Here is a 27,521-nt window from a genome sequence, read left to right on the forward strand (position 1 = left end):
ATTTATAATGATGGACTAATGGTTTTTTTCTTCAGACCACCAATCGTAACGTGAATGATATAACAACGTGATTTTTTTTTCTTATTGTTAATGCATACTTTACTGCTTCACACGCTTATTTTTTCATATTTAAAGATATTTAGTGCAGCATGTCTAGACATTGGACAGACTATGCAACAAACTAACCAATCAAATACTTGAATTGTAGGGTGTAGGATAATAAATACTGACATATTCTACATAAATCCGTGCACACCTAAATCCAGGTGTCGTGCGACTTTTTGCCAGTCGAACATAGCAAAGAGTAGTTTACTTCCTTGTTTTTTAAGGTAAGATATTGATTTTTTTTAGATATTTGTTTTACGTATGTGGAATGTAATTATAAAATATGAATTTTCATTGGTTTTATGAAAAATGCCATGCGTTTTAATTTGATAATATAGAATACTTCAATATTTGTTCGAAAAATGTTTATTTTCCTTCACAAAAGCTTGTACAGGGTGATCAACAACATCTGATACTGGGTGAATGTCCTTTACAGTTTCAAGGAACAAATTTATATTTAGTAACTAAAACATACCGTATGAATTTACAAGGAGTGCAGTATTATATTATGTAGGTTAAGTCCAGTTTGCATGTTTTACCTAACAAATCTGGGTATTTAACATCAACATCAAAATAGCACGATTACGTCCTATTGTTAAATCGAAGTTTTTCGTTTTGCAAGTACAAATTATAGTTTTCATGACAAATTGCCATAGCATCCTGTTTTACACCTCTGTTTGGTTTCTCTCCACATATCACTTATTTAGTAGATCTAATATTTAAGATTATAAGGATTTATGTAATAACTTGATCATTTAATAACATCAAATACCCCCCCCCCCCCCAGTAAGGTTTACACTAGGGTTACGAAAAGTACAGCAGTAACTCATCATATGGGCTCAGCTCTTAAGGAAATAAAACTTTCCTCAAATTAGTTTCAAACCACACAACCATCATTGGTCAGTGATGTGTTTAGGATACAATTTTCATGCTTTGGTCTACTATTATTCACAATTATATTATTTTGGATATCATCGAATACACTTCTTGCTAACATATTCAACTGTTTCAGATGATCAGCACCTGGACATAATAGAGATCTTGGTTTCCCTTAAATGTTGTTCAGAGTTGTCCTTAGTTTTTCTTTCACTATAAAAGCCTGTATGGTGAGCTCTATTTTTTCCGTCGATCTTTAATTATGTGCTACCCTACTACTCTAAAATGTGTTTAATATGTCTTCAAAATACAGTTAATCATAGAACAGATTACAGTTTTAGGTGAACGAGACTCTACCCATTTTAGTCACACTCATCCAATAATAGGAAGTTTGTCCAGATTATCTGTTTTGAAACGCCCCTCTACTGCTTCAGGTTTCAAAACACATCCCAAAATTTAAAAGTCTACGGAGATTCTGCATTGCATCAAACAATAATAAGCCCGGATGATAACGTTGACAAATTGCACGAGGTGTCCCAAGTACTTCCGAATGGAGAAAAGATGCAAATATTTCCCATTATAAATCTCCGTAAGAAATTTGTTTTCGTTCCTGCGAAATTGTATGAGTGAAAAGGGATAATTTGTCAATAAATAAAGATATCTTGGATATTTTCTATTTCATTGATTTTAACTGTACTTCTTTCACAGGTATATGTATTTTTATTACAAATCATCAAAAAGTGACGGAAGCAATAACTTGGGACAGACTATAGATGATAAAAGCCCTGCATGATTGTGGAGTTGGGGGGGGGGGTGCTCTGGATTTTTAGATAGATTTTGCTGCATTACTTAAAATAAAGTTAAACTTGTTTTTGCCCTGTCCGTCCTGTTTAAATTATCGATAAACTTATATGCCACAGATATGTATGGCTGTCACCATGGTCACCGATTGGGGTACTGTGTGAAACACTGACCACCCCACGTTTACTGTCGACACAGGGTACTTGTGTTTTTTTGTATTCGAGAAGTTTTGTTTTATTTGAACATATTCATGATATTTTATTATGCAAATATACATTTACATAAATGGATTAGGCAGCAGGCAATGCCTATGTAAGCCTAGAAGTATTTGAAATCAATGTACAATAGATGTTACCTTCCAACACAGTCAATTTAGATCACAAGTTTGAGTTTAGGAGACTAGGGGCATGGTTCTTAAGAATCCAGAAGTTAGATCTACAAATAATCAAATTTTTACTGAAGATCCAGGTTCACTAACTCATTTGCACAGTGACATCTCATAGCACCTTACAGAAAGTCGAGTCTGAATTTAGTCAAACTAAGTGAAAGTTTAATCTATTCAACGCCATCTTTTCAATGAATGATCTATATATTATACTATGAGTAATGTCGGAATTTACAATAGATGTTGATATCATATAAAAGACCACTCCCTCCACTGCTCCATGTTTGTCTTATAAAGAATGTCCTTGTTTATAGTTCATCCAAAGACATTTTTAATATACATTGTAGCACAAAAATACAGCAATATCAATGCATGTATCTACATTGTGCATGCATATCATAATATATATACCTATATGTTTATTATTCAAGGAGGGGATATTTTTAATCACAACATTTTTTTTGCATGTGTTTGTGTCAGTATTTGAAGTGGTTTCAAAATGTGCAGTACCGGCAAATAAATTCAATGATCACCAAAAATCTAGAGCTGTTTCGCATCCAAAGTACATGTAGGAGTGCCAGGTCTCCTTAGAACATTGATGACGGTGTTAATATTAACAAATGTACAGAAGATTGGTATCTTTTTTTTCTGACAAGGTTGTGAGGAGACCAAGTAGTGATAGAGTTTACACGTATTACTGTATTTAGTTTTATTGCTGTATACTTGCTTCAGATGTAGATTGTGGAGATAATGGCTCATATTATTTACACATTGTTTCATTGCATAGAGCATGAAATAGTGAGATATGCCAATATTGCATACTTCTAGTTCCAGAACCAGCTGATCGATGTCATCTATGATGTTCAAATAACAACAGCTTAAGTTTCCACAAATTGAATATCTTAATGTGCATAATATTAAGATTTGATTAAAAGAAAAAGTAGACTTCTCAATATACTTATGTCTTGCAACAGATAAATAGGGAAACTGGCCTTAACCTCCACACCCGACTATTTTTAAAGAACAATTACCAAAAAAATATGTTTCTTTTTATATAATTAATTGAAGAAATGGCATAAAATTACCTATTACGGTATATCTTATTAAGTTTTATTTTAGGTTCAGAGCTCTTGCTCAGGTTGATTGGCCGGTCTACCTAAATTTTCTGTATAGAGCTGCAGTCAAGCGCAGCTTTAGCCATTCCTCTGCCATAGTGGTAGATATAAGATATCCCAAACTTTGAATTAACACTTTACTCTAAGTCAGCCATACTTTAATGAAAGGGTGTTGCTTTTCTGAAGCATTAGAGTTCACAGGGAGTAACCTCAGTCAGCAGTAGTGTCACTATTTTAGTTAATATTGTTTTAGAAGAATGAGGGAGTCTTATTCTGAATTAATTGTCAAAGGCTATAGATCGTCGGCAAAGTAAATCTTGACATATACAATAATATTATTATGTGATTAGTACGCGACAGTGGGAATTAGACCATACATTAATGACATCATCTCATTGATTGCACAGCAGTTAAGGCGGTCTGATTGAATCGTCACTGGAGGTGTCCAAATATTTGTCCAGCGCTGTATTGTTTTGAGCATTGATCAGGTGTGTTGTCAATAGAAAGTCTGTAATGTTAATTGTCATCTTCATAAAGGCGGGGTAGGATTACTGACCTAGATCCATGAGAGAATTTAAATGTTACCCTGGAACTGGCAACGTTATGTATGGTTTCTCCACTCTATATGTAATTGTACCAGACAATGTATTTTCAAGACCATACACTGATGTAAGAGCTCTTCTTTGTAATTTGTTTGAATTTTTTTTTTGTGTATATTTAAATTGTGAAGTCAGCTGTGACAACTTTCGGTATATTCAGGTATACAGTTGAGTATATATACCTACAGGGATTTACATGTGCCAGGTAATAAGCTGTATTTTCGGCTGTATTGTGGTGACACTATATTATGGCAACCCTTACTTGAATGCTCCATTAGATTCCAATAAAATCACATGGCTTGCATTTTTTTTCTTGATTTGACATTCAGCGGAGCATGAATCTGTTAATTCCTAATTTTGCTGGATTATTTTGATTGCTGGAAAAAATTGGGTAAGAATGATTTAAACAATATTAAAATCATCTCTTATAGGACCTAAGTCAAATAGATTGCTTATTACCAGTTAATATGTATGAGTATTCTTCTGCTGCCCTGTAATGAGTTAACTTTAAAGCTGCATTTTAAAATGACACTTGTCATGTGTTAACATTCTTTGCTAATTTGTCACACTCATGACCAAAGCAAAGCGCTGGCTGAAGGTACCCCAGGTTTTTTTTAATGTTTTCAAGTAAAACAGTTATTATCTGTCGAGTGTAAACTGTTAGACTCGTATCACCAATGAAAGAAGTGGGTTACATGTTACAAGTGTAAGATGACAGGATACTACATGATCAACAAATCAGAACTCCTTTCTGAGTTTTTTTCTAAGTAAAGCTGCCATACACACGACTTGTTTAAGTATTTACTGCTGTTATATCATTTGTATGAGTTGCACTGGAATGCCTGTTTATCTCTCAAGTGAAACTGTTGATAAAAATTCAGAATGTTTGTGGAAATTGAAGCATGAAATCTGGAATTTGATTGATAGTGCTTGCGGGTATTTTTTTCTTTAATAGAGACGAATATGTCTGATACACCTACCTGGTGAAAGGATATGGATTTGTTTTAGAAGTAGATGTGTAAGCTTTATAAAGATTTAAAGAAAAACATTCTATTTTAATTACTCAGAGGAAATAAAATCATGTGATACAAGACAAGGAAGATAAATTCTGCCCGACACAGGAGGGGGCATCCTATATACAGCCGGATGTTATTTAAAAATGATTCAATTAATCATCTTTGATAAAAAAAATAATTGTGAAATGTGCTTTGAAATATGTTTTAGAACTTATTTATAGATAACAGTTGTCAATTTTTACTACAGTTAAGTATTTCTTAACAAGAGCTATAACTGCAAAAACTTGCTACATTGTAACATATTCAGCTGTTTCAGATGATCAGTTAAAGAACCTGGACAAAATAGAGATCTTGGTTTCCCTAAAATGTTGTTCAGAGTTGTCCTTAGTTTTTCTTTCACTATAAAAGCCTGTATGGTGTGCTCTATTTTTTCCGTCGATCTTTAATTATGTACTACCCTACTACTCTAAAATGTGTTTTATATGTCTTCAAAATACAGTTAATCATAGAACAGATTACAGTTTTAGGTGAAGGAGACTCAAAGTACAGAAGCTCGATTTTGTAACCAGTTGGTAAAGATGGGGCACCATAAATAACCAAAAACCAATTTTAGTAGATTGTTTCGTACATTACAAATGCTATAAATTTTTAGTCATTGGAGATTAGATGCATTTGGTACCCTATTTAAGAATTTACCTCATCGGGTAAGAGTTCTATGAAGTTTTTAATAGTATCAGGATTTATGGATCACCCTGTAAGTGCCCTAAAAATCAAAGACTTCACTCTTTATACTGTCTTCCCCACGATTTTTTATATAAGATCATGTATTTTCTCGACGTGTTTCATCTTTTGAAAGCGATGTTGTTGGTTTTTTTTTTATATTTTCATCGTTTCATATTTCTTTTACTTCAGCAGTTGGTTAAATTTTGTAAAAGAATTCCAAGGGCCAAGGTTACTTTTTAAAGCTATTTTGAAAGTTTTCACATTAAAACTTAACACAGTGTACGCCTGCATAAAGGATCAAAGTACTTTTATCTTATATCGCATTAAAAAGATAAATGTCAATGTTCGATCGTAAAAAAAACCTGTACACTATCATTTTTTTCTTTCTTTTTATAATAATAAAATTTAGTTCACTGCGTTGTTTTCGCCGTTTTTGACAGACAGACATTAACATTCACCCAATCCATCATGCAAAATTCATATTAGGTGTAGTTGATTTTCTTTGGGTATATAACAATGTTTAAGTCATTTTTTGCGGTCGTGTAAGTGGCCTTTTAATCGCTTCTTATATAACCACGATTTAAAAAGTAGTTTTTAGACAGTTTTATCACTGGTACTCTCCATTTATGATAGTAACTTCGTCAGTAATGTAAAAGATCTTACAATTAAAATCCTATATACAGCCGGATGTTATTTAAAAATGATTCAATTAATCATCTTTGATAAAAAAAATAATTGTGAAATGTGCTTTGAAATATGTTTTAGAACTTATTTATAGATAACAGTTGTCAATTTTTACTACAGTTAAGTATTTCTTAACAAGAGCTATAACTGCAAAAACTTGCTACATTGTAACATATTCAGCTGTTTCAGATGATCAGTTAAAGAACCTGGACAAAATAGAGATCTTGGTTTCCCTAAAATGTTGTTCAGAGTTGTCCTTAGTTTTTCTTTCACTATAAAAGCCTGTATGGTGTGCTCTATTTTTTCCGTCGATCTTTAATTATGTACTACCCTACTACTCTAAAATGTGTTTTATATGTCTTCAAAATACAGTTAATCATAGAACAGATTACAGTTTTAGGTGAAGGAGACTCAAAGTACAGAAGCTCGATTTTGTAACCAGTTGGTAAAGATGGGGCACCATAAATAACCAAAAACCAATTTTAGTAGATTGTTTCGTACATTACAAATGCTATAAATTTTTAGTCACTGGAGATTAGATGCATTTGGTACCCTATTTAAGAATTTACCTCATCGGGTAAGAGTTCTATGAAGTTTTTAATAGTATCAGGATTTATGGATCACCATGTAAGTGCCCTATAAATCAAAGACTTCACTTTTTATACTGTCTTCCCCACGATTTTTTATATAAGATCATGTATTTTCTCGACGTGTTTCATCTTTTGAAAGCGATGTTGTTGGTTTTATTTATAAATTTTCATCGTTTCATATTTCTTTTACTTCAGCGGTTGGTTAAATTTTGTAAAGAATTCCAAGGGCCAAGGTTACTTTTTAAAGCTATTTTGAAAGTTTTCACATTAAAACTTAACACAGTGTACGCCTGCATAAAGGATCAAAGTACTGAAGTACTGACGGGAGTTGATTTTATCGATTATCTTTTATTTTAAAATCAATTTATTTTGCATGGCAATTAGTTTCTAGTTTGTATTTGAATTATCGCTTTTTTATAATATGAATGTTTAGACTTATCCGACAAGAATTTCGAGAAACTCCATATGAATCATGTAATATTTAAAGATAAATTTCAACTACTAGTATGTGTAAGTTTTCAATACAATTCTAAAAATTGTATGGATTCAAGCACTATTGATATTGAACTTTAGTCTCGTTCAACTAGATGCTCGGCTGTCAACGTTAATATCCGACAAGCAAGAAAGCCGTCGCAGATTTACGGAAACAGCCGAGCGTCTTGCTGAACGAGACTATATTAACTCTGGCGTAGGAATACATGAGACTACAAAAATATCTTAATTGTTCGTAGTATATAAAATTTGACTATTTTCAAAGTGTTTATAGATAAGTTTCCTTGAAAAACAATGCTTCATCACACATTACATTTTTTTCTATTATTTTCAAGACATAGTATTGCCAACGGTGATGTTTTGTGCTTAGGGCCAAACACTGTTTCAATTTCGGTTTGCCAGAGTAACTGCATAGGAGAGTTGATTATAATCAAAATTAAAATTCACATAAGTTAACCATAAAAATGAATCTCTAAATACTGTGTTTTAAGTTTCCTTTGTTAATTATGATTCAACTTTTATCTTATATCGCATTAAAAAGATAAATGTCAATGTTCGATCGTAAAAAAAACCTGTACACTATCATTTTTTTCTTTCTTTTTATAATAATAAAATTTAGTTCACTGCGTTGTTTTCGCCGTTTTTGACAGACATTAAAATTCACCCAATCTATCTTGCAAAATTCATGTTAGGTGTAGTTGATTTTCTTTGGGTATATAACAATGTTTAAGTCATTTTTTGCGGTCGTGTAAGTGGCCTTTTAATCGCTTCTTATATAACCACGATTAAAAAAGTAGTTTTTAGACAGTTTTATCACTGGTACTCTCCATTTGGGATAGTAACTTCGTCAGTAATGTAACAGATCTTACATTTAAAATTTATAACCTGTTTACGATGGGGTTTTTCGTAAGACACAATAAACTCTTAATATGTAGCTTAAGTTTCAAATCAAGTTAAGATTGAATCGGTTATCTAACACTCAATTATATGTCACTGAAAATATGGGTAGGAAAAATCATTACAAGCATTTATTGTTTTGATCTCATGATATTTGATTATGACCAACAAACAAAACGTGAATAATTAAACAGACAATAATATCACTTTCTCTTCTTCGTTAACCATAAAGCTTAATTTAAATGTTTTGAGACATTTAGCGCAGCATTTATAACATTGTACAAACGTTTCAGCAAACCAACCAATCAGAAACTTAAATTGTGTAAGATAAATAAACTCATATATATATATATATATATATATATATATATATATATATATATATATATATATATATATATATATATAATATATATAAACCTTTATTCAGGTATCGTGCGATTTTTTGCCGGTCGGACATTGAAACGTTCTACATGCAAAGATGAGTTTATTTTCTTATTTCAAAGGTAAGCTATAATTTTTAGTTAGATATTTGTTCCAACATAGTATCTGGAATATAACTAATATACCGGTAAATAGCATTTACTATTTACAATAAATAGTGAATATTGAATCCAAACTAGCTGTCGGTGGGTTATGAAGATTGGGCTGGCGATTGATTATATGAAATGTTGTAATAAAAATTATTATTGGTATAACACGGGGAAATCGTTACAACGCAGCACAGTTAAGGCTATCAATAAACTCCGTTCAGACAAAAAGTACGGGAAATGTGCATTATGACATCACAGTATATTACAAGCCTCGAAAGTACTTATTAATATATTTATTAGTAAAATTAACTTATACTAATCTTTTAATTAAAAACAACAAATGCTATTACTTACAATTTTGATGTCCGTTATATCGTACACACTGAAAAATAAGCGAGTTGTCGTTCTCGCTGTACTATAAAATATGACGTCATATGCTTCAAAATGACGCATCAAGTTAAATCATTGAAGGCTATCGTGCAGTTTTATAGCGAAGAAAACTAAATGACATACATTAACGGAAAAGTGTAAATGAATATTTTGTTTAAAACTATTATTAGTAGAATGCTACCTATATAGTCTTATTTTCATTTTGTTAAAAGTATGCATCGTATAAAGAAGCCACCTCGGTTTTGTATAAAATATCGTATATCTAAAATCTGAGTACCTAAATAAATCACTTAATTGCAAGGGCATACACTTACCTGATCCCGACAAACTTTTACATGTGAATTTGAAATATGCTATGTAACTTAAAAACTTCTACGATCCTTGTAAAATCTTACAAATTAATTATTTTTTAATGAAATTAACCCTGTGACCTTGAAAATTATTCAACATATGCATTATAAATTACGGTTTCTACTAACAGATATTCTTATCTTAAAAAGTTCAAACCGGTTTTCAAAATCTACGATATAACATCAAGTTATTTCATAATTCAGTTGTGAATTTTGACATGATTATGCCCTTGCAATATTGAATTTTTTAAATGACCTCAAAACCACAAATACATCTGCTTGTACCATGCGACTGCCATATCACGTGACCACTATGAACATAAAATATTGTACTGTTATATATATATTTTAGAAATATATTGCATTTGAGTGACTGTTATTGATTTTAAAAAGGACATGCCAGTTTAACTAAAGAATACGTGTTTTCATCACAAAAATTTGCCCATATTTTTGTTGACCGCCTTAACTGTACTGCGAATCAATGTGCAACGTAGCAAAGTCTCAAAAGCAGTTCCTAAGCAGTTCAATAAACCGAATCTGCTTTTAAGATGTTAGAAGGAAAATGTTAGCAATAAAGCGCAACCAATGTGATTTCTTTAATCAAAACTCATTATTATTTATATGTCCACTTAAGCATCATGCGATATATTGCAGTCGCAATATCATGTTGCACGTTTAAGGTTATAATGCAGTTACGTTTCCTAAGCGTCCCCAAAGTCCTGAGCAGCAAGGCGATGACAAGAAACGAAGAAAAACTGATGATGACTGCTCACCGTTTGATCATCCTAGCACATCAGGTTAGCTAATTACTATTGAACCTTGAAGATTGGACTGCTAACTTACACAATTTTGTCAAGTAAAGTATAGCAAAAGAACAATAAAGAATAAACATCCATGGTCATATTAACTTGGCCCAGCTTTTATGGCAAGCAGTTTGTCTGGGGCAATCCCTCAAAATGGCAATAAGGCTTTATTGTTCTTAAAAATCCCCAGATTTCGTTCTTGTTACAAGGGCTACTTTTGATGTACATTGTAAAGAGTTTTGATTTTTTGTTTTATCATCGAGTAAATAATAATATAAAAAAAATGGTCATGCTCACAAGATATACAAAGTTGCATTGATAAACTTTTTTAATTTTTTTATTTTCAACATCGCATCTATCATGGGTGAAGAACACAACCATAAGCCGTCTCTGTCGGGAAAGGTAAAATATTAATAGATTTATTTTTTAGAAATAATTATATGTAATGATTAAGAATTGTAGTGTAGTAAGCAGACTTTTTTAGTGAGACTATGCATTGATTTGATTAAAATCTAACTAAAAATTACATATCTAAATCACAGATATTCAATGACCCTATTCATGGTCACATTGAAATTCACCCCCTGTGTGTGAAAATCATCGACACTCCTCAATTCCAAAGACTTAGATCCATTAAACAACTTGGAGGAACCTATTTCGTTTATCCTGGTGCAAGTCACAATCGATTCGAACATTCTATTGGGTTTGTATGTAGACATTTTGTAGGTAAAATTGTTGTGTAGATTTGCTCAGTTTCAAAAGGACCCTACACACCTTGAAGATTGATACTAATAATAAAGCTAATTCATTTTCAAAATCAGTATAATGACATTGTCATTAAGATATTTTTTGGTTAATAGAAAACATTTTTTTATTAGAAAATGTTACTGGAGAATAAAGTACTTAACTTGAAATTATGTAGGTCTTTCTAGAAATAAATTTCTTTGAATTTATCATAGGGGCGTACGGAACTAAGAAAACCAAATAAGATCTAAAAGTTGCACATTCGTGAGATGAGAGACGGAAATACGTTTAGTTGCGATCATTAAATAATTCAAATTCATTATTAGACCACTTTCAAAACAGATACAACTTTTAGTTAATTTTTTTTTGGAAAATATTTAAAAACCAAAAACAAAATGTCTGACAGGTACATGTAAATAAATAAATATATATATATATATATATATATATATATATATATATATATATATATATAAAGGGTCTGTCATCTGGCTGGACAGCTCGTCTCCGCCTTGAAGGAAGGACAACCAGAATTGAAAATCACTGACAATGACGTGTTGTGTATACAGATTGCTGGACTGTGTCACGACTTAGGTATTTACGCATACAACGCACATTGCACTCAGTGTTCCCACGTCACTGCCCCTGTCATATATCGTATTTCCTTAACAATTGAAGTTTTAAAAAACTTTTCTTTGAAAACTGCATGGCATTTTTTTAAATGAAGCAATGAATGTATGGATGATGGATTTAAACCATTTTTGTTTCAATATCTTCTTTACGTCCTCTACGGCGTGAAAAAAAGCAAGTTTATACAATTTAGACCAGAAAGTTTTTAAACAACGACTAAGTTCTGTACTTTAAATAGGTACATGTGACAGGGTAGGCTACCATGACATAAGCCTTAAAATAGAAATAAATTTTACAACTTATTTTTTTTTCGAAATCCATTCGGGAAAGAAAGTTGGTAACTAACTATTGAATTATTTTTACTTCACCTAAGCTTAAAGCTCAGTTGAGCAATTTTTGTCTGGCGTCCTTTTGTTTGTCCGTTTGTTGTAAACTTTTTACATTTTCGACGTTTCCTCCATAACCAATGGACTTATTATAACCAAATTAGCCACAAAGTATTCTAAGTTAGGGAATTAAAGCTTTTTAAAGGAGAGGGTGACACTTTCTTTCAAAAGGAAAACAAATAAAAATCATTGAATATATGTTTGTTTGTATCTTACAAAATTCTGCTCAAAGGCCAATTGTCCACAAAACAGGAACTTGGGTAGAAACGACCACAGGTAGTGTAGATTCAGGTTTGTTCAAATTATGATCCCAAAGGATAGTGTGAGGCCACAATAGGTGTGTTGAAATTTCATTATTCTAAAGATATATATTGCAAATCTTCAATAACCTTTCTTTCAAAATTCAATTGAACAGAAAAGAGAAAAAACATGTCTAATATCATCTTCGGGTGGTGTTGTAGATTAAAGATTATTCAATAATTGCACAATATGGCCTATGGATATATTGAGAATAACGTCTTGATCTCTAAAATAACCAATAGTCCAGAAAAGCTTACACTTTTGTGAAATCATCCTCATTAAATGTAGATTCTGGTTTGTTCAAAGAAAGGGGGGGGGGGCAATTAGGGGCCTTTTTGCATAGGAATAATGAGGGAAAAATCTTTAAAAATCTTTTCCCAACAACAAATAGGCAAGAAACCTGACAATTCCCTGGGAGCATCCTCGGGCAGCGTAGATTCAAAGTTGTTCAAATAATGAACATAATATAGTTGCGAAATGTTCCTATAGTTTGTAGACTAGAGACGTAATTTCTTTTGTAGAAAGTTCGGGAAAATTACGGAATTTGAATTCCGATAGGATTTGAACAAACCCTCCTTAGGATTTTAAAATATGATAGGGAATCTTAATTTCCTGTCTGAATCAAATTCCTGTAGAAAATACTTTTATCCTAACAGGAAATATAATTATTAAAGGATTTTTAGAATAACCTATAGGATTTTCCCCTATCATGGGGATTTTTTATTTTCCTTTTTGATTTTAAATTTTGAAGATAAATATTTAACCTGACAGGTAAATCACACTGTAACAAAAGTGGTTATATACTCTCTAGACAATGGTCTATTTTTTGGTGTATATGGATTTTACAAAACTGCATCTTATACGGGTGCAAAAATGGCACTCTCCCACAAACAGTGATGATTCCATACTATTTAGGTGTATTCAAGGTTGCTCAATTCATCATCCTCTGGGTAAGATGTGGTCGCTATGTTACGTTGAAATTTTACAAACAGATAACATAAAATACAGTTTAAAAAAATCTTCACAAAAGCTGATACGAGACTTTGCATTTGATACAATAAAGCTGACTTGATAAAATCGAATCATGCTTATTGTTGCTCATATGACCAAGGTTTGTGAGTCTATTTTTTTGTTATCTAAACTCCAAAATGGAGATTTAGTTTCCAATAGCAGGACCATGTTTGGCATCAGTATGACATTGGATGAATGATCTTTTGTTACAGGTCATGGACCATTTTCTCACATGTTTGATAATAAATTCTTACCAAGTATCGGCATCGAAACAAAGGTAGTAATATTATCTCTGAAAGGGAGATATCAAATCTATAGAGATTTCTCAATGGGAAATTAATGATATCATTCAATTTTGATCAACTAGTATTAGCATAGTGTAGAATGCCATTTTCCGTAACGAGATCTTCTTTTTTTTTCAGCATGAATCTGTCTCTGTAAAAATGTTCATGCACTTACTCGAACAAAACAATTTAAACACACATTGAATGGATTATTTTCATGAAGACTTGAACAGGGACATAATGTTCATAAAGGAACTAATCGAAGGACCATCGAAGAATGAGGCTCAGGTACACGGACAAGGACTTTCTTTAAGATTTCTTTAAGATTTTAAAATTTCTTTAAAATTTATTCATAAAAAAAGATTATGAGTTGTATAGATAGATAGATAGATAGATAGATAGATAGATAGATAGATAGATAGATAGATAGATAGATAGATAGATAGATACAGTCATTTCATGCATATCTTTTACAAATGTATGCTATGCTATGGTATGCGATTTTAATGATATGCTATGAGATTTGTATGCTATGCTATGAGATTTGTATGCTATGCTATGAGAAATTCAAATGAAGGGCTTAGTGATATGGTATGCTATGCTATGCTATGGTATGCTATGAGATTTGAACAAAACCGCCTCCATACACAGAAGAGATCCACACATTTCGAAGTAAAATAATAAGAAGCCAAAATTTACCACAAACCTATTATGTTAACATATATTTTTTCAAATAAAAACATTAAGAAACGAGTTAAAAAATGTTGTATGTATGCTATGGTATGCTATGGTATGATATGACGAATGCGATTCTATGAGATTGTATGCTATGGTATGAGATTCCAATGCTATGCTATGAGATATCAATGCTATGCTATGAGATTTCAATGCTATGATATGCTATGGTGTATGTTGTAAAAGATATGCTTGAACCGACTGTAGATAGATAGATAGATAGATAGATAGATAGATAGATAGATAGATAGATAGATAGATAGATAGATAGATAGATAGATAGATAGATAGATAGATAGATAGATAGATAGATAGATAGATAGATAGATAGATAGTGGATTGATGGATAGTAACAAACCTAATAAGCGTTTTGTTTTCCAGAGGACTATGAAGGACATATTTATTTAAAGAAAACGATGAATTACGCAAACTCATAAATAACAAGTTTTTTAACATATCGTCTTATTTAACTCTTTTAAACCCTTCATAATTATAAATCTTACTTTTCAAATAGTATTTGAAAATCTGCGATTCAATAATATTAACTTATTCAATTCAAACGTTTTCCCCCATCCCTCTCAGAGGTTTAAGTTAATCTCAACGCTGTTATTTTGTTCTACCCCAGACACACAAATGTGACGTCAATATTCAAAGGGCAATTACTCTAATTTTAAAGAGCTTTAATGGGCAAATACTCAAAATATTCTCAGAAGTTACGGCATGCGGTGTCTGTACTAAATGATATAAAAATGTCGAAATGAGTAGACCAAGCGCCGGCCAATGACGGCCATATTTCCTAGTACTCAACGAAAAAAAAAATATATGACGCAGTCACGTGCTATAGTTAAACTAATGAAAACGTAACGTTTAAGGTGGGTCGCGGGTTTGCTTTCGTCATCAAATTCTATACTCAATTTTGATAACTCGACTGGCTGTTTTGTGCACATTTGTTTATGACGTTATAAAGAAGACACCTCAAGGTTTCCCGCTTGACATTTTCTAACGTCAAATGCTCTTAGTTATATTAAAGTACGTCGATTTAGGTCTATAGTGTAAATACTAAAGTAGTAATTCATACAAAGTTCTTTGTTTTCATATAAGAATCGTACGTTGTAAATGCAGATTGGAAGCAATACATCATAACTACGTAAATTATCAGCAGAATTGGAACGTTACTTTTTTATATTCTATGTGCAATTGTTCACAAAAGCTAAGTAATGACAGTCATGTAGTCTCGAGCTCAAAAGGAGAGAGAGAAAGAGAGATAGAGAGAGGGGGGGTCTGTAAAATAGTTTTAAGTCCGTAATAATCCTTCAAAAGATAAAAAATATAAGCATTAATAGAAAGTATATCGTAAATATTTTGACCGAAAAAAAGGAGTAACAAAGCCGGGAAATTAAATTTTTATAATTAGTTGTGTAGATTTTGCCAAAATAAAATTCCATATCTTACAAATATAATCTGTTTTCTAGATTTGAGACTATTCGCATATATTTACATTAACATTTAACATAACCTTTGACAAAGAAAATTTGAAAATTGGGAACCTATTCAAAAATTTGGTACCACACTTTCATCTAAATTTTTATATATAAAAAATTTACTACGCTCTGCATTCTCTGATTTAGAATAAGAGGGCAAAGGTGGGCTTTTTAATTTAATATTCTTAATAGCAACTTTACAAATCTTTTTAATTGTTTAGTCTTTATAATAGTCTTTATAATACAAAAGCAAAATTAAGAATTATTGTTTTTACAGGCCAATGCTAACCGGGGTACATGGGGGACCTTATAACTTCGAATTTATAATAAAAAAATATGCTCTTTTTTATCTCCGTATTATTTTCATACTCCCCAAAATAGCTTTTTTCAGAACTGTAAGCTTCTAGTTTAAGCTTAAGAAGTCTAAATTTGATTTTTAAGTAATGTTATCACTAAATAAGTGGAACGGGTTAAAAATAAAAGACGTCGGACTCACGACGTCAAATACGAAAATACGGCAATTTTCGGTGAAATTATCAAAAATAAAAATAAGATAGCGAAAACTCTAGCGAGAACACATATACTTATATTACATTAATTTATTTTAAATCACCTTTTCTTTACGCACAGAAACAGTTGATAAAGAACTATATTTGATAAGGGCCTAAAATGGCCTCCTAAAATGAACTTCATCATTTTACTACCATTCTTTGTTTTCTTAGTACAGATATGTATTCGATGTGTTTGCATCATATTCATTTTGGTTCAATTTAGAAATATGACATTGTAAAGACAACCTTTTCCCGCCATTTTTGCATCTTGAGCATAAAACATCTTGTTTTCAAGCAGTTCTTCCTTCCGAAAACATAGAGCGCATTCTTGAACAAATAAAATATTTTAATCAGAGATGTATCTAGCCAAGACTAATAAGTGACAAAAAAATTTCCTTGTTCAAGCATGTGCTCTATATTTCCCATTCGTAAATAGATAAGAAAAATGTCAATTGTTGGCTGATTTTGATTGAATTATAGAAATGGTGTCACTTCTGACGTCATATACTGCCAGTGAGTGCAAATAAATCAAATAAATAGATGAAAAATATATTTTATATCAACTCTTCTAAAAAAATTAGTTAACATTTTAGTTTACCCGAAACACTTTAAAAATGGCGAATTATGGGGGTCAAATTTAACTCTTATCATATATAGTTCTTTGTCTAAACTGTTTAAAAGTCACTTGCAATTTCTCAAAACAACTCCATCTCGAAAAATGCTTATTTTCCTATGTATTCATTAGGAAAGCGTCAAAACAGCACCATCAACAATATCAAGTTCAAGACGGCACTGCATAAAAACAGCGTAGACACATTTGATAAATATTTTTATAATGAACTGTTAATCCTGCAGAACGATTTGACAAATTTTCAGGGTATGTTTTCTCGTGCGATTTTTTATGGGGTAAACCTGCAAGCCACCTTAAAGGGGCATGGTCACGATTTTGGTCAAAAATTATTTTTACGAATTTAATGTTTACATTGCTTAAGTAAGACATTCTTAATAAGCAACCAGAATTTGACTGTCATTCGTTGAGATATAAGCAAGTTACAGAGCTTACAATTCTTTGCTATGTAAACAAAGCTTTTGTTTTCATTTCTATTGTTAAAGTAAAAATTCCCGTTTTAGACATAAATTAAATGTGTTAAACCTTAGGAACTGTTTATTTATGCTTAAAATGAGTAAGAAGATACAAAATCTGCTTTAAAAGAGTTTTTACAGGTATATTGAACCTTTCTAAACAAAAACAGGGAACGAGCCTTGTTTAAATTTCAAAGAATTGTGAGCTATGCATCTTAATTATAACTTTACAACTGACTCTCAAATTTCATTGTATCATTAAAAATGCACTCCTAAAGCATTGTAAATAATAAAAACAGAAAATATAATTTAACCAAAATCCTGACCATGTCCCGTTAAGTCCGAAGGAAAAAAAATATTTCTATATATTTTTTTTCACACCCATATGCATTATCTGCTACTTGCATATGAAATATGCATATGAAATATGTGCCATTTTTTTCAGTTACATTATAAGTAAGTATAGATTTATTTTTGTGGTAACTACACACATGACCATGTTAGTAAAATAAGAGACATATACACAAGTTGTGAAATGTTTATTATGCATTTTTGCACGTCCATAATATAAATGTGAACAATAAACAAAGATAATTTTTTTCATTCCCGATTTATCGCGTTCAGCTGCTTCTCAAGCGTGTGGTTCAAAATAAAGGAATTTAAATAGTTTAGAAATGTTTATGAACGGAAAGTGCTAGAAAGCAGTCTATATTATTTTAGTGTCATTAGACTGTATAATCCTTTAAGTGAACCAAATACAACTGTGATTTTCGGTTTTAAATATAAACAACGGCATTCACTCTGTACTTGTTTGAGGTTTTTATATACAGATATGAATGCCAAATTGATTTTAATATTCCTAAGCAGAACTGTTTATTCTTACAAAACAAATTAATAAGAGTAAAAAAAAAAACAATTTACGAAACAGAACAAACTCTACAGGCCTTTCCACAAAAAGGTGGAAAGATCTAATTAACATGTGTACAATTATACTTTATACCGTCCTGTATCACCCCTGCGAATGTTATTGTCATTTAAATTTTAGACCACGTGTTTTTGTTTGACTCTTTCAGTTTCGCAGTAAAAATCGTACCTCGTGTTTATAGTCTATTTCATAGAATCAAGGTACTTGTAGTCAAATAAAAAATCTAGTGGTTTATTGATTTTAAACTTTATCTTCATTAATTAGTGGATAAAATGCGTTCTATAAATAAATGTGACGATAAAAAAATAGTTTTTTCCTGCCGTTGCAACAATGAACATGCTTAGTAGAGATCCCCCTAAGCGTTTATTTTCGATCCGCACTTGACCTAGTAATATTGCATCAAAAGTGAAACAGTCTATACTATTTTTTGCAGAATGTTCCTTGAAATGGCTTGATATACTAATTCTTTTTGCAAAACAGCCACCCATTTTTTTTAAAAAAAAAACATGGTATTGCACACAACAAGCATCAAACACAGCTATGATTTTATTAAGCAACCCAATGTTTATATTTTTAACCACTCTACACGTGGTTAAACACGAACGATAACTCTATTCTGAATATCATCGTTGAATTGTAATAACCTCTAGATGGTGAAATAAAACATACATCTTAAAAGATTTTAATGTTTTAACATAAATCAAAGTAGGATATTATATGAAAAACGACAAGTACTTACGTATTTTGAGAACATTATCCAAACACATATACTTCCGCTCGAAATTTCACAGGAACTGAACAAATCACGGTGAAGCCTCATGAACTTTCATTCGAGAACCTCTGGATTTTTTAATGCCTAGCAACGATAAAGAAAACATTCCAAACACATTCGCAGGGGTGTGTATTATAATAAAATAAATGTTGGAATGCATATACTAGTAGATGTTTGTGTGTGAGTGATGAAATATGAAATATGTGCAATACATTTTCCATTTCGATCAGGGCTGGCCAAGATACAAAGGAAGGGATACAGAAAAAAAGTTTCTTTATGAGGTAACTATAAAAAATGTTTTAATAAAAGTTCTGCTCTTGTTGTTTGTCATTCCATTGTGTCTAATATCAATAGAGTTAAAAATGTAGTTCTGCTTAAGGTGGGGGGGGGGCGTATTTAGAAAACGTGGATTTTATTCACTGTCAGTTTCCTTCATATCTAGATATCAAAACCATATTTTGTACAGTAGGTTGTGTTTTTTATATTAAAATTATAAGAGAATATTTTTTTCATAATTAAATTCTAAAAATGTAATCGAATCCTTTTTTCATTATATTATATTAACTAGAGAGACTTTATTTTTTTTACTAATTGAATGCATTTTAACAACTCTTTTGTCCATCATATTAGGTATTTGATATACTCAAAGTCATTTGTCACATATCAATAAAATGTTGTGTAACAGACATATTAATATTAAATCTACAGTATATCTACAGAAAAAGTACATATACATCTTTAAAACATGGATAATGCACCTTCTAAAAAAATGGTATGATTTATTGAAAAAATGTTGGTTTTCATGTGATTGAATGAAAGAGTTTTTTATCATTCATTTTTTTGTTTTGTAATTAAGTTTTAATTGATGCGGTAGTGCTTTTTTGATGTAAGTTGTGTTTGTATCTGCGCGGGGGTGTTAAGGAAGCATATGGAATCTGAGTTACATGTAATTCAGTGAAATCACAAATCTTAGTTATTATGTACATATTCAAATATATAAGCAACGAAACGTAGACCAAAAACAAATAAAAAATACTGACGACATTTTTTGCCAGAAATAAGTTTGCATTACGTAGATTTACATATGATGACGTCATGACTAAAAGTTGAATGTGGTGTGAATTTGATCGGAAAGCATTGTAAACATATTCAAAATATAACTAATCTAAGAACTCTAATAAAGTATTGTGGTGTGATTTATTGAGAATTGAACATAAGGATACTGGGGGAGATGTTAGTTTTATCAATCATTCGCTAAAAGGTATGTAAATTTGCTTTTATTTCTCGGCCAGGCTTTCCTCTGTCGTTGTTTACGATATAAAAATTCGACTAGAACAACACTACCCCGTGTATATTGATCTTGAAATTGTATACGTATCGTTAGTTTGATCAATGCTTAAATTGAAAAGTGCTGCTAGAATCCCATGGTGTGTGTTGTTTTAATGCATTTTGCCGTTTTCCGTGCAAACTTTATAAAAGTTGGGAAGGTTTTACGAGAACCGGATGAATAACTTTTTAATAAGGAAAAACATAGGATTCTAGCAGCGGTTTTGATTAAACTGAGATGTTTTGCCTTCACTTGGTATGTTTATTTTATTTTGGAAACCGCGAGGTAGTATTGTTTTATCTCATTTTATGTTAAGGAATATACGTAAGCTATTTATAGTTGTCACGTGATAATGCACCAATGTGGCTGTGATGTACTACCCGATTTTATTGCACTGACATCTATTTTAAAGGATAATACTAAGTTGTTGATGTTATTTAAAATAATTATTTAATTTCACAATTTTGAATACAACGGTCAAAATAAGACGGCATATTGCCCATATGCTTCCTAAACACCCCCGCGTGGTCAGTGATACCAAGTTTACTGAAAATACTGACAAATAATGGATAATCAATGACTTTCACTCAGTGTATTTTCTAAAGTGTATCCAAATTAGTTTTGCTGTTCTGATAAGCTTGCTTGATTCCTTTACACTGGTACCTTGAAACAGATTGTTGCCAACAAGAGAAATGGGATTGATGTAGATAAATGGGACTACTTTGCTCGGGATTGTCATATGCTTGGAATCAAGAACAGCTTTGATCATACGCGGTGTCTGAAATTTGCGAGAGTGGTGGAGGTTGATGGTGAAAAACAAATATGCTTCAGAGATAAGGTTATTTTCATGAACCATTCTGGAAAAGAAAAAAAATCTCGAAAAAAATATCTAAACATAACAAAAACTCATACAAAACGTGTTTATTTTTTCTTTTTTTAGGAAGTAGAAAATTTGTATGAAATGTTTCATACTCGGAACATGTTGCACAGACGAGCATACCAGCACAGTGTGGGAAACATAATAGAAATAATGTAGGATAATCCAATCAATACTTGATAAATCATCCAAACTTTTCATATTCTGTCTACATGTCAGTTTTTTTTACACATGTGTGTTTCAGTAACATGCAAACATTAATCTTTTATCCTTTTAATGCAGTTATATGCCGTTGACTTCTTCACTTCTTGACTTGTTATTATGCATGAATGTTCGTTGGGATAATGTTGAATAATTTGTATAAATTGTAGAATAGTACCTGTGATAGGTCTGGTCATTACCTATATTTGCCCTCGTTTCATTTTCGCCCCTTTGGCCCTCGTTGTCAGAGGGCGAATTTAATTCTATATCGCAAATAAGATCTCTGTTAACACAACTGCATCTGTACGAATTTGAGACGGGACGAAACCGTTTCCAAGTGGAAAACAGCGAAACTTACACTGGCCGAAAATAACCCTGTATTCAGTATTTAATGGATTTGTTTTTTTTTTTTACATTTAGGATATCTGAGGCAATGAAAAAGGCTGATGAACATATTATGACACCTGGGAAAGATGGGTAATATCAAACATGCATCAAATTAATACATATCATTGTTTTTTTTCACTTTCATTTGCAATTTCACTAACATTCATTTTCTTATTGTTAATTTCGCAATCTTATAGAAATGTGAAACGGCAATTTAACAAAACATTAACAATTCACTTTTTTTCAATCAGCTGCAATAAGCTGTAAATGAAAATATTGTCTTTAACTTGTTTGGTGTTCCCTATTATCATGTTACTGATGTAATAGCCACACTGCTCATTATCATTTCTAAGAAAACTGTTAAGTATATCGGGGACTTTGAACGACATGGCGGCCTATGAAAAACTGACAGATTCCATCGTTGATCGTATAATATGTTCAAACGATAATAATCTTGAGGAGGCCAGGAAAATATTAATGAAAGTTAAGATCAGGCAGCTGTATAAATTTGTCGGACAAACTCATCCTCATGAAAAGGTAATGAGAATATGAATAAAACATAAATATAATAATAGAATTAGTCGAAATCCTGACTGCAAAACACATTTTTTTTTAAATTCATTAGATAAAGTACATGTGTCAAAAGGTAAAATTCCGTGAAGCAATATTTGTACAATAAATTAGTTTGTTTGTCAGTGAATAAAATTCAAAGTTTCAACAGTTTTTTTGGCCTTTATATCAAATAAAACAAAAACGGTGTTAGAGGAAAATAAATGTAAATCATTTGATATTAATTCAATGGGAATTATCAGAAAAACCTATCAATATAGTTCAATTGGTATTCTTTTGTAAGTAAAAGTTGTTGTTAGTTATTTTAATTATGTTTAAAGTAGGTCGCACATATATTTTTTTAATAGATGGATGCAAGAACAGTCAAAGAACAATATGTTAGAATACTAGAGAAAAACAACACTGCTTTAGGCGAAAATGATGTTACCGTTGATGTAAATATAGTATACATGCATTTTTGATTTGCAAAGAATTAATACAAGTAACTCCAATTTGATCACTACAGCTGATTTTGCCTACATAGAGTCAGCCATACTTGTTTTTTTTATGATTTAAAAATAAAAAGTTTAAACGTACACATCATTAATATATTAGCATGATTCAGTCTTTGTTTCATTAGGGAACAAATCAAAATCGTATCCAAGAGAATACTTGATAACATTCAAAAATTTGTATAGGAAAAAAATAGTTTATCAATACTTTTATTAATTTTTCCGTTACTAGACTGAACTAATTGCAGGTTGTACATTTGAATTACGGCATGAAAGACAAAAACCCCATCGATCATGTCCGCTTTTACACAAAAGGACATCCTGATGTGGCAATTAGAGTTAAAAAAGCTGAGGTATGATCCTTTTAATTCCTTCCAAATTGTTCAATATTTTTAATTAGCGGTAACTCTAAACTATACAATGCAACATTTAGGTATCTGATCTGCTTCCCGTAAAATTTGAGGAACAACGAATTCGATTTTATTGTAAAAGGGATGACGAGAAATGCCTAGGAGAGGCCAAGCAGGCTCTAACAGACTGGTGCAAGGATAACAATTGTTCTGTGGTAAAAGGCTATTCAATGTTATTTCTATGTAAACCATTCACCCAAATATTTAACATTTTAAGTGCATTGATAAAAATACGTTTTCATTTTTTTGATTGTATTCTTCACATTATAACATATATAAACATAGTAGACCCTATCACTTGGCACATATGGTAAAACAGAGCAAATTTACATACTTACTTCATATATGTTTTGGGGTATCTGTTTAATGTTTATGCTTCAAATCCAAAAGGTCTTTTGAAAATCTACAGTGAAAAAACTTGTAATGACCCAAATGGAAAATAATCGTATATAACTATTTTGATTGTGATATTTTTCTATGTATCTACAATTTTACAGATATTGTTTAAATACACTGGTAATAATGATTTAATTCCATGCGGTTGAAAATATTTCAGGTCAGTGATAGTCAGATAATTACGATGACCCCTGTGAAGAAGAAAGAAACTGGCGCTAAATCTACTAATTAACTAACACATATTCGAAGACCAAAAAAGACCAAGCCAATGGGATTCATACTTTGCTAGTTACTAAGGGACTCGAAAGTGAAATTAGTGATTCGCTCATACTATAAACACAGTTATTTATTGGGTATTGCATGTATGCCAAAAGTATTGCTTTTTTTATTGTACTTTTAATATCAGTCGGAAAAAATCTTGTTTGTTTATTTTATATACATTTTAATTCATATTATTTTTCCAATGAATGGCAACATCAATCTTGTCATTTTTTAAAAGATATAAGTAATTTTGTAGATTCTTTTATCTTGTAAGTACAGATGTCCACACATATTCCGATGAAAGTGATCGGTAAAAGTATTGATTAAAAATTTAACTACAAAATTTGAACTAATGATTTAAATTTTCCTTATCTAATGACCCTATCCATGAAAAGTAATCGTTGGATCAGTTAATAAAAAAATTCAAGATTAGTAAACTGCTGACTGTTGAAGGATTTGTTCTACATCTAATGCTGTAAACATTATACTTAATTAAAGGATTATCCAATTGTAGTCTCTCTCAAACCAATATTGAGTAGTTTGTAAGATAGTTTGTGCTGCTTCTTCATGCTTCAATTGAAGAGTGCATGTTCGTGTACTACAATACAATGCATTAGGCAATATAAGTTGTTTACCCTTATACTGGCCTTACTGACCTAATAAAACCTCTTCAGTTATTTCTTTTACAATGTGCCTACTTTGATTTTTTTTATCAAATACCGACGGGAATGAAAATGAAGACACACATTGTGGTTTACAGATCCCCTAAGCTGAAGGCTCTAGTCATTTTTTGTAATCAACTTTTGTATAACGTCAGTCTAACTGTCTCTCCTCCCGTCCGCAAACTTTTACTTTTTGGGTTTTTTTTCTGCAAGACTAGATATATTTATTAAACTTTGCTCAAAGCATCCTTTTGTAAAGGTGATTTAAGTTTGTCAAAATGAAATGTTTTGTTTGTATTTAAAAAGCAAATATTATTCAAATCAATTTTGCCAAAACAAAAAAGCTGAAACCTGTCCGGAAGCATCATCAAAGAGTGTAAATGCGAGTTTTATTATAGCATGATACCTTGGGTAGGATTTGGCCATAATGAGGGTTTTTTTTTTAACATTAGCAATATTATTGAATATTAACCATAGAACTAGATTTACACTCCTGTAATATGATTAATGGTAATAATGTATTTTTCGTTCTATGTGCACTTAAAAGTACCAATAAACTCGAAACTAATATGTTGTGATATACTTTAGATATCATAACATATGTTCTTAATCTAGATGTGATTATTAAAATTTTATTGTAGACGTCTGTGAGATATTCTAAGGACATGTATTTTCAAAAGAATATAGTCTTGGTTTTATCCCTGGTAAATGCATTTTTTTCTGTAAATGTTAGAAATTCAAAGTGTATTATATATTAAAGTTCCGTTAAATAAAAATGAAGAAAAAAAGATACAATGTGTTAACATTTTCCTTTGAAATTAGAATAATTCATAATTATTAATAAAATGAATACGAAAAGGACATACTTACTATTCATTTATATCATTTACAAAAACTAAATTGGCCTATTATTTATTTATTTTTTTTAATTTATTTGTCCCCTAATTTAAATACCTTAAATTCTTATGACCTTTGCTCTGACGTCCCACCTGCAATGGTATTTACATTTATCAAAATCCAACACTTTGAATGACAACATAATAACTTTTGTTTGTCTTTTTAATTTTAAATTGTAGAGTCTGGGTAACCTCAATTTGACATCCCACCTGAGGCAGTATACATAAGCATCACAATCGCTTCTCAAAATGAACAATTATGGAGTGTCAACCTCAACTTCTAGGTTTGAATGTCTCTTTATCTCAAAGTAGTTGAGTCGGAGAAGCTTCAGGTTGACATCCAAACTTAGGCGTTATACATGTACATATTTATATATATCGCAATCAAACACCTCCAGAAATCAACAGCTATGGAGTATCGACTTCAGCATATAGGTTTTAGGGTCCCTTTATTTTAAACTTAGACTTAAAGTCTGAGTAGCCTGAGTTTGACCGCCCAGCTGAAGTAGTCTATGACGGTGAGGGAGCCCCTACAGACCGTCACTATGTCCTCCATATCAGAGTCTGTGATACTGTCACAGTACTCCAGACTCAGGTGTTGGAGGTTTGTGGCAAACGTGTTGGAGCGGTGCGGGAAAAAAAGCGCCTCGTATTTCTGAAATGTTATTGGTTAATGATATTCACATAAAGCTAAATATTTCACAAGCTTGGAAAGTATATAAAACTAATCGAAATTTGGCCTTAAAAAGTTGAAATATGTCATTTGATAACCAGTGATATAACTTTGAAACACTAACTACATGTCCCAAGAGGAAAAGTAAAAATATAAGTTGTTTTGTATGAATCAGTTCGACTTTGAAAAAAAATGAAATAAAAATACCTTGGCTGTGCTATTAATTGTGTTATTAATTGTGTATGAAGGTGATAAAAATATCTTCCATCCTCTAAAATCACCCTCGTTGCTTGACATGTGGACTTAAATATTAATAATAAAGTTTAGTCAGATTGAAAAAAAGGCATCTACTGTTTTGACAGCATTTTGCAAAATTATAAATAAAACTAACATCATCCCTAAGTACGTTTCCTCCTCAGCACTTATCTTCAATTCCAGACCCCTTTCTTTTATTTTCAAGAAAAGCAGTGCTTTGCATTTATTCCATTTCCCCAGCAGACTGTCGCTACGTCGTCGATTCTAGAGTACAAGTCGGTGATACTGTCAGAGTATTACAGACTCATATATTGGAGGTTGGTGTCAAACGTGGTGGAGCGGTGCGGAAAACAGAGTGCATGCCTCAAATTATTTAATGTTACAATTATTGACAACATTGAATCCTTTTGAATGTTTGTTTTATTTTAAAAAGATAAAATCAAAATATGACAAATGTTGTGAAAACGATTCATTTTAACCTAGAAAGTGTTACTCTAATGTAAATAAGGAATGGGGCATTAAAATTTAATAAATGCATCATTTGCAAACCAGTGTATATATTGGGGTTCATTTATAATGATAAAATAAATATAAAATATAAAAATAGATAAGAGATTTCATTGGTGTAGTTTAAAGTTATAGTTTTTTTAGAAAGCAAAATTGTTTGTTATTGCATTGATAATCCATTTGTATGGGTATAGTCCACAAATGTGTTTTCCATAGGCGGTAATGTTAACTTTCATAGCTCCGGCCAAAATTTTCATTCAGAAAGTGTTACTCTAATGTATAAAAAGAACACGAAATAGAGCATTAAAATGTATACAAATGCATTGTATATGGTGGGGTTCATTTAT

The 27,521-nt window shown here is 31.3% G+C and overlaps 1 protein-coding gene across 1 annotated transcript; it reads left to right on the forward strand.

Annotated features, from left to right (window-relative positions):
* Positions 1 to 261: 261 nt before the first annotated feature.
* Positions 262 to 25,603, forward strand: LOC105317615 (deoxynucleoside triphosphate triphosphohydrolase SAMHD1). Its single transcript, XM_066067583.1, is given in 17 exon segments — positions 262 to 329; positions 8,714 to 8,789; positions 10,237 to 10,353; positions 10,730 to 10,761; positions 10,902 to 11,062; positions 11,582 to 11,697; positions 13,643 to 13,707; positions 13,853 to 14,002; positions 19,492 to 19,542; positions 21,262 to 21,426; positions 21,529 to 21,620; positions 22,087 to 22,143; positions 22,407 to 22,590; positions 22,971 to 23,057; positions 23,363 to 23,467; positions 23,548 to 23,679; positions 24,081 to 25,603. Coding segments are annotated over 16 exon segments (1,611 nt in total). The 5' UTR covers positions 262 to 329; positions 8,714 to 8,764; the 3' UTR covers positions 24,153 to 25,603.
* The last annotated feature ends 1,918 nt before the right edge of the window (positions 25,604 to 27,521 follow it).

This window comes from Magallana gigas, chromosome 1 (assembly GCF_963853765.1).
Source record: "Magallana gigas chromosome 1, xbMagGiga1.1, whole genome shotgun sequence".
Lineage (NCBI taxonomy): Eukaryota > Metazoa > Mollusca > Bivalvia > Ostreida > Ostreidae > Magallana > Magallana gigas.